The sequence below is a fragment of the Peromyscus eremicus genome, chromosome 18 (genome assembly GCF_949786415.1).
Source record: "Peromyscus eremicus chromosome 18, PerEre_H2_v1, whole genome shotgun sequence".
Lineage (NCBI taxonomy): Eukaryota > Metazoa > Chordata > Mammalia > Rodentia > Cricetidae > Peromyscus > Peromyscus eremicus.
The window spans coordinates 836807-846657 of record NC_081434.1 but is presented as its reverse complement, the minus strand read 5'-3'; the positions used below and the strand labels follow the sequence as shown (position 1 = coordinate 846657).

General features: G+C 35.6%; 1 protein-coding gene across 1 annotated transcript; it reads right to left on the bottom strand.

The window, feature by feature from the left end:
• Positions 1-8915: 8915 nt before the first annotated feature.
• On the bottom strand, positions 8916-9851 carry LOC131895035 (olfactory receptor 6C3). Its single transcript, XM_059245413.1, has one exon. It carries the CDS (start codon positions 9849-9851, stop codon positions 8916-8918), a length of 936 nt encoding a protein of 311 aa, XP_059101396.1.

Genomic DNA, 9851 nt, shown 5'->3' with positions numbered 1-9851 from the left:
GCTTTTTTTTTTTTTGCAAATGGTGGTTTGAATAATAAAAAATAAAGAAGATTGCTATCTAGGTATGCTGTCAAAATGGACCTGGAGTTGGACTTACTTTATCTGCAGCTTTCTGTTAGCCCAAGGGAAATGAGTAAACAAAGAGTGCCATGGAGAAAGATCATTAAGACACAAATGAATCATTGACATGCTCATTTTTGTTAATATTGACAAAGTATGCAAAAATTCAGAGCAAATGAGACAAATATATGAATAATATATAACAGAATTTTATTTTTCTTGTAAAATATTTTATTTTTAATGATGTGAATATCTGAGTGTGTGTGTATGTGCATGTGAGTGTGGGTATCTGCAGAGGCCAGAGACTTTGGATTTCCTGGGACTGGAGTTATAGGTGGGGAACTGAACTCAGGTTCTCTGGAAGAGCAGAATATGCTTTTAACCACTGAGCAATCTATCTAGCCCTGAAGTTTACTTATTTATTTTTTTATTGTATGAGTTCATACTTCTCTTCTAGATCTGTCTTCAGGAGAGCTGCCATGCTTGTATCCTTTGAGATACATCCTTCTTGCTGTGCCACAATGAGATGCTACTTTGATTTCTCCTATGACTTAAATGTATTTTGAAATGGACAGTGTTGGGAACCTACAGTTTTTCACTGTCTTTCAATTCTTAACATTCAGGAAAATCCTTTCAATGTTCTTCATGATAGTGTCACAGGGAAATTATCTTCAAGTTGCATTTATTACATTTTGGATGATTCCATTCACTGTATCATTTATTTTAATTAAGTTTTGCTTATACTTGTGTATATATGTATCCTCTATTTGTGAAAATAATTATGAATTGAAAAATACATGTTGTAAATGTGGTGTTTTCAACTTGCACTACACTTTACAATTTCTCTTTATGTTCTTTTCAGGAGCATAAAGCCTATATGCATTTAATTCTTTAAGTGCTGGTCATTAAAAAGGCTTATGGCTAAGAGTAACTGACAGTAGGACAAATGGAAAGAAATAAAAGATTTAAAAAAGTCCCTTGGTTGAAACTGTAAGGGTTGAGATGCACTGAATTTATAAGTGATACACTATAAGAATAATTGATCCAAGATATTCATGCAGAAATATTAAAAATTTAGTTCATACTCATGAAAGTTTTATTTATCTGCCTTTTGTTTTAAAAATCTTTGTTCTGGTTATTTGCCCATTTTATTCCATAAACCTATTAATGACAATAGATATAGCAATCATATTGTGGCTAAACTGTTTCTAAAAAGAACAAAACTATGAGATCCCACATATTAATATAAGAGGTAATTCATATTCATACAAAAACTTCAGGGAAGGAGAAGTTAGATTAGTATTTTCCCCCATCATATCTATAATTGTGAGCAGTATAATTCTTATTAACTTTCTTTTTATAAGAAAAAGCAAACACCTGTAGAACAAATAAAAGCATTTTTGGAATTCCTATATTATACATTTCTTCTCCATAATACATTTTTCAAGATTCTAAAATAATGACTTGCTCAGATTTCTCCCTCTGTTTCTCCTGATATTTGTGTTTTTTCTTTATTCCTAGTTACTATTATCCCTAGATTTTTTTCATCATCTAATATTTCACATTTAGTTTTTCCTTTTATTTTGGTCTATCTGTATTTCACTCCATAAGCTAATAGGACACTTCTTAGTAATGTATCCAATTATTTCCTGAGTACTCAGAGGAGTGTCATGAACAAGGATCACATTTTAAACCAAGGAGGCATAGTTTGGCCACAAAATTTCATACTTCTTTGAAAGTGCAGGGTAAGTTTATGGGTCGTAGACCAGGATCTTAGCAATCATGCCTCTATAGGAGAGCATTTGAACAATGATCCACACATGATATTAACTTTGTAATCAGTAAGGCAGGATACTTGGTCTCTGTCACATTAGATCATGCTGCACATTATCTGGCTTCATTGGCTTTATGGAACCTTAGTTCAAGCTCCTATGACCCATGACTCTTGTGACCTGAATGACCAAACAACTAGTACTACATGGACACCATGTCATGTTCTCCTGCACAGCTCCAGATACATGCTGGCTCTCTTTTTAGACAGCCTTGGTGGCCTCTGGTCTCCAAGAGCCAGATCCCTAAATTTAGGAAATCATTTTCCCAGGCAGTCATGGTAAAATTGAGAGCCCTGGGCTCTCTGTGGATTTGATGTTGTTCTCCTGTTGTACCAGTACAGACTGCAGTGTTTTTCTTTAATTGCACTAATCTCCTTAGCATTTACTGCTGTTTGTAGTCATTTTGTCTACAGCTTCAGATTCTCTCATGCACTCTTCCCTCACCAAACTGCCCATTTTCAAACATTTTTGTTATAATTCACGGTCAAAATTTTCACTTTTATCTTTTCTAAAGTCAATCAACAGTAACTTGGCCCTTGCCTGAATCCTACTTTGTCTTAACATCTCCACTAAACAAATTTGAATTTATCCTCATTCAAATATCTGGGATTTAAATAGGATGTGGCCAGATTTTTTTTTTTTTTTTGCCAGAATAGAGCATGAATAGTTTGTGGTTTACTTCCTGATAGAGAACTGGTTCCTTTTGGAAATTTCAGGAGCACAGTGTTTATGTTTGATTTTCTGTTGGCATTTTGATTTTCCAAACATCTACTAGAATCACCTATTAAGTTAGGTATAGTGTTCCAAGACTCCTCTAGCCTACAGCTCTATACTCTGAGATTTCCCTCACAAACAAGTTCCAAAATCCTGTGGGCCACATTTTCATATTAATTATAGCAGTGACCTACTTCTTGATACAATTATTGATACTTTTTCATAATTGTGACAGAATTCCTGAAAGAAACAACTGAAATGTAGGGAGATTTTATTTGGCTCATGGTTTAAGGGGGGTAGGGTTCATCACGACAGAGAAGGACTGGTGGGGGATTAGCTCAGGCCTGGTTTAACAAGAGTATGAGGTGTGTAGACACATTATATCAGCAGTTGGGAATCAGAGATAACTTGGACCAGAACTGAGGCTGATTCATAATGTAGTAGGTCTGCCTCCAGTGATCTTTTTCCTCCAGGAATAACCATCTCCTAAAGTTCTCGTAGCTTTCCTAAACAGCAGCACCTGCTGGGGCCAAGTGTTCAAACACACAAGAGTATAGGGGATATTTCATATCCAAATAATAATACTCCTGCACATGGGAATCCATAATTCCTTCACAAACTCAAGTTGTGGTCTACATCACCATCAGTTTACTGCACTGGTCTTGGTTTAGGTAAACCTCTTGGATGGAAGGCCACAGAGACTTTGATCTTCAAGTTCTCTCAACACACTTGCTTTAGTGGTTGTAGAATTTCATTCTGGTCCTGAGCCAGCCTTGGAGGCCAAGTAGTCTATTCCATCCTGCTCTGGCTCTGGTAATCTTGGCTTAGGTTGCCCCCTTGTATTGCAGATAGTTGCTGTGTTTATGAGTTTGGGAACCATGCTGAGGGTTTTACCAGATTTTTGAAAGGCTCATTGTTATAAGATGTCCCCAGTCAGCTTCAGGATTTAAAAAAGGAACATGTAACTTCTTAAAAAGTAAATATTAATGCCTAATCACAAGAAACAAAAATATCCAAGGAGCCATGATATTACGGAGTGAATAAAAATAATGTTGGCTCAAAAGGGAGAGTATGAACTGCTTGACAACACATTCAAAATAGATGTTTTAATAGACGTTCAGAAAACTTGAATATAGTATTCATGCATGAAATTATAAAAAATAAAATACAGAGAAAAAGTTCAGAAATTCTGAGAGAACTTTAATAGAAAGATCAATATAATAAAAAATGAAATACAATAGAAAGCAACATCATCAGAACAGAATAATTCAAAGAAAGAATTTGTGAAGCTGATGGTAAGTTATTTGGAATACTCATAAAAAAAGAAAAAAGTGAAAATAGCTTACAGATATTTATGAGTAGGAAAAGAAGAAATGAATAAGTCATTAACATTCAAGATGGAGCAGTGAAAGACAAATGGCTAAAAATCTTATTTAAGTAAATTACAGGAAACATTATAGGTGATGGGAGACAAAGAGAGGATTCTGAGAGTAACAAGAGGAAAGAAAGAAATAGCATTCATAAGAGTCCCAGTGCACCTAGCAGGAGACATTTTACTGGAAATCTTACATACTAGAAAGAATGGGATTATAAATTCAAAATGAGGAAGAAAAAAGCTACCTTACCATCAAAAATATTTTATTCTTTAAAGCTTTCCTTCAGAAACAAAATAGAGATTAGCTTTGAGACAAAAAATGCTTTTCATAGATTTTATTTATAAAATTAAATCAATTAACTGACATATAAAAATATAACTCACACGTATGAAGAAGTATGTCATGCTGTCTGATAGAGGTAAATGTGTAATATTCAATCAGGTCAAACATTTATTTCCTTAAGAAATTATTTCTCTGTGGTAAAAACATTCAAAACATTTTATTTTTATTCCTCTACCCTTCCTCCCTTTATATCATCACTTGCTAGCTCTCCTCCCTTAAAGCCACCCCTCTCTATGGCCATATCATCCACATATGGGAGAAAACACATGACATTTGTCTTCCAGTGTCTGCTTACCTCACTCAGAATGGTTACTTCCATTTCAATCCATTTAACTGTTAATTTCATGAATTGGCTTTTCTTAACAGCTTAATAATGTATTATAATGGAAATGTATCACAGTTGATGGACATCTAGGCTGTTTCCATTTCCTGACTGTGAGTAGAGTATCATGGACGTGGATAAGGAAGTAACATGATATAGAATCCTTTGGGATTATACCTAAGAATGGTATATGTAGTTGGATCATATGATATCTATTTCTAGTTTCCTGAGAAACCTCAATACTGATTTCTATAGTGTCTGTACAAGTGTGAAATTCAACAAGAGGTGAGTAAGTGTTTCCCTTTGTCTACTTCCAAGAGAGCATTTGCCATCTTTTAAAATGCTTTTATTTTATTTTACTTTATTTTTTAAATCTTAGTCACTCTGATCAGGGTAACCATACCTATCCTCTCTGGTTCCATGGATTTCAGCTTTGTTATCATTTACTTAATAGGTAACATCCACATTTAAGTGAATACATATACTAAATTTATCTTTCTGGGTCTGGATTACTTCACTCAGGATGACTTCTTCTAGCTCCTTTCATTTGCCTGCAAATTTCATGATATCATTTTTTAACAAACGAATAATACTCCATTGGGTAAATGTCCACATTTTGTTTATTCATTCTTCTGTTGAGGGACATGTCGGATGTTTCCAGTTTCTGGCTATTATGAATAGAGCAGCAATGAACATGGGTGAGCAAGTGTCCTTGTGGAAGAATGGGGTGTCCTTTGGGTATATGCCCAAGAGTAATATAGCTAGATCTTGTGGTAGATTAAATTCCCAACTTTCCAAGGAATTGCCATATTGATTTCCATAGTGGCTGTACAAGTCTGCACTCTCACCAGCAATGGATGAGTGTTCCACTTATTCCATATCTTTGCCAGCATGAACTGTTATTTGTTATTAACTTTAGCCATTCTGACAGGTAAAGGATGGAATCTCAAAGTAGTTTTGATTTGCATTTCTCTGGGGGCTAAGGATGTGGATAATTCTTCTAAGAACACTCATATGTAACTTTTTATATGATTATTACATTTTCCATTCTCTTATATGTGTATCTAAGAGAGAAATTACTGTAGTGTATGGAAACCCTATCTTAAGAAACTATCAAACTGTTTCTCACAGCAGCCACCCCACATTACATTCCTAGCAATGTGTTCTATATCCTATCTGATGCTTGTTAGTTTCCCTTTCCTTTATATCATGGCCATCCTAGTTCATTTGAAGTGATATCTTACGGTGGTTGTGTTAGCATATATCTAATGACTATAATATTAAATATCTTTTCATGTGCTTATTTGGTAATTCATATATTTGCCACCCAGTATTTTATATCTTTGCCCATAGTTAAGCTGTGTTATTTAGCATCATACTACTGAGTTGTAAGAGTTCTTTATATAACTTGGACACAGCTCCTTTTTTGAATATATAACTTTTAAATTTTTTTCTTGACTATATATTTTATATTTCATATGTATAACACTTTAAAATCAGAACTGCCACATTACAGGTATAATTTTTGCTGATCATTATACTGTATCTGTTACTATCTGTTATTGTAATAAAATACCATGACCAAAGGGGAAAAAAAAGAAATCTCCTTTAAAAGTTTTCTTTTAAATTATTTTTTTCTTTTATTCTTCTCTTGTACAATACATCCCAACTGTAGTTTCCTTTCTCTCCTCTCCTCCCAGTCCCTTGTCCTGCTTCCCTCCCCCAGATCCATTCCTTCTCCATTTCCCTTCAAATAAAAGAGCAGGGATATCCACTGAACATGGCCTAACAAGTTATAGTAAGTCTAGACACAAATCCTCATACCAAGACTGGATGAGGCAACCCAGTAGGAGGAAAAGGCTCCTAAACACAGGCAAAGGAGTCAGAGACAACCCCCCCCCCAATATTGGTAGTCCCACAAGAGCACCAAGCTACACAACCATAACTTATGTTCAGAGGACCTACCTCAGACCCATACAGGGTCCGCGTTTGTTGTTTCAATCTCTGTGAGGCTTTGGAGCTCTGCTTAGTTGGTTCTGTGGGTGCTGTTCTCATGGTGTCCTCCAGCACTCTGGCTCCTTCAATCCTTCCTTCTTGTCTTCTGTGAGGTTCCCCTGGCTTTGCCTAGTGTTTAGCTGTGGGTCTCTGTTTCTGTTCCCATCAGTTGCTGGATCTTACAAGATTTAAGGTCTGCACCCTAAGATGGAACCCACTTATGGCACCATTGTTGGGGTTAAAAATCTGCCATAGAAAAGTCATAAGCCCTAGTTGAGAACCTACCATTATCATTCTGATAAATGGACATACTATTTAAAGCGATTTTTAATGACTTAATTCTAAACCCACAAATATGTACCTCTCAGCCTTCATCAGAGAAGTTTCTTCTTGTAGTAGATGGCAGTTAACATAAAGACTCACAGTTGGCCACCCTGTAGAGACTGGAAGCCAGCAGAGTGCTCAGCCCTGAATAGGATATCTATACCACAGTCTGTTTTCCAAAGGATCAGGGACAGAAAGATTGTAAGAGCCAGGGACGGTGGATGGCTACAACAAACATTGTTTTCAAGACACAACAGGGCAATTGCACATATAAACTCACAGTGACAGTGATAGCATGCAGAAGATCTGTGTAAGTCCAAGCCAGACAAAATTCTAGCTTGGATTAGAGAGATGGGCACAGTGTCCCACCCTAATATGAGAAGATATTGAAAATTTAGAGCTGCTGGAGGAGGAAGAGTAAGTTTTCTTTAAGTTTTCTGGTAGGTTGGGTACATTCCTGGAGATATCCTTCCACCCAGTATTTGGGGAGCAGATTTGGATTTAAAATGAAAAATAGTACATGAACTTGGGTGGGTAGGGAGATGGGGGTGAATATGGGAGGAGTTGGGGAAGGAGGTCAATATGATTGAAACACAATGAATGGAACCTAAGAGAATTAATAAAATATATTTTCTTCTGGTACAAAAACAAAATATCCTGTTTCAGAGTCATTTTGATACTCCAAGTATTGGAATGTGCCTTTGAATTACATATTTTCAAATGTCTTTTACATACTCTTTTCAACTATTCATTATTCAAAGACGTTCCTTTCAAATATATTAAAATTGTTATAAAACACTTTATTCATTTTCCACATTTCAGTTTGTATGTTGTGGTGCTCTACATATTTAGAAATAAAGTATATGAGACATAACATTTCCTCCTAATCTGCATAAGTTGGAAGAACATGAAAGAAAAAAAAATCGTACACTTGAAGATGAAACTCTCTCACAGTATAACAGCAATAGATACCTCAAGGCAGAAGATGAGTTATTGAAATGATGCCCATATGGTTTAAATAATTAAAAGTGCACTCCAAAATTAACTTTTGTGTTTTAAAGGAGTAGCTCATTTAAGTTACAGATAAAACAAGTGTGGCACATTTTAAAATTTACAAAGAATAATCTTGCATTTAAGATACTTTATAATATATAATATTGCTTGTAGGGAATGAAAATAGAAAACATAGAATCTTAAAATGTTATCAAAATGTCAATTTATATTGAAAATATAATTTGTAGCTTTATTCCTAAAGTATTTGATGACAGATTATATAAACTTTATGGACATATAAGCATAATTAAAACCGCTATATGATATCTTCCCATAGAGTATTTCTTAAAAAAACAATGTAACGTTTCCAGAAAATTCTATAGGGGAAATAAACTTTATTATTTTAATTAGTTATTTGGGAATCTTGTACAACATATTTTTATCACTTCATCCTCCTTTGCACAGTTCTTCCCAGATCTATCCTCCTCCTCCTCCTCACTCTGCTTTGTGTCCTTGTCCTTTTTTGACCATCAAGGCCAATTTGTGCTTCCCAAGTACTCTTGTGTGTGTGGCCTTCCACTGGAATGTGACCAACTTATCCAGGTCTACACTCTTAGAAAAAAACTAACCCTAACTTTTCTGGCATCTAAGAATTACCAAGAGTTCCTGGGCTAGGGGTAGGACTTTGTGCCTGATTTTCCTCTTGGTACTGAGATTTGGTCCGGCTTGGGTTTTCCCATGCTGTCAACATTTCTTAAAGATTTCAAAAACCAATGTATTATATATACTTGATTGTAGAAATAAAAGAGATAGACTGTAAAACTATAAAATTTACTATGTTATAGCACACAAAGAAACTATAAGAGAACAAGGATACCTAATACAGAAATTTAATAATTTTGAGAATATAATTAATTAGATCTTAATAGAGTTCTTTATTTTTAACATCCTTTGATTTTATTTGCTTATAGAAAACACTAATTTGTGTACTGCACCTTTGAATGCTTGCTTTACTTGCTGGTTCCTTAGGGTATAAATGAAGGGGTTTAACATGGGGACAACAGAGGTATTGAGAATTGCCACTCCTTTAGTCAATGATGCCTTTTCTTTTGCAGAGGGATTGGCGTACATGAAAATGCAGCTTCCATAAGAGAGGGAGATGACAATCATGTGAGAGGAACAGGTGGAGAAGGCCTTTTTCCTCTGGCTGGCAGATGGAATTCTTAAAATAGTCCTGATAATGTACATGTAAGATAAAATCACCAATGCCAAGGTGAACAGCAGAGTGACCAGAGCAACATAGAAACCAATCACTTCTAAAAACAATGTATCTGAGCAAGACAGTTGTAAAAGGGGAAAAAAGTCACATGCGAAGTGATCAATGACGTTGGAAGCACAGTAATCCTGCTGGAGCAAGAGCATAAGGGGTGGGAAAACAGTCAGAAACCCACCCAGCCAGGCACACAGCACAAACAGGGTGCAGAGTCTCCTGCTCATGATGGTCGTGTAGTGAAGGGGCTTGCAGATGGCAACATAGCGGTCGTAGGACATGGCAGTGAGAATGTAAAATTCACAAACACCCATGAAGATAAAGAAGAAGAGTTGAGCAGCACAGTTGTTATAGGAAATTGTCTTGTTCCGGGTGACAATAGACCCCAGAAATCTAGGGATGCATACACTTGTAAATGAGACTTCCAAGAAAGCAAAATTCCGGAGGAAGAAATACATTGGTGTTTGCAGATGGGAATCTACAAAGGTCAAAACGATGATAGTCAGATTTCCAGTGACACTTAATATATACGTGATTAATAAAAAGAGGAAAATCACAATCTGGAGGTCAGGATCATCAGAAAGGCCTAAGAGAACAAACTCTGTAATCTCCGTGTGATTCAT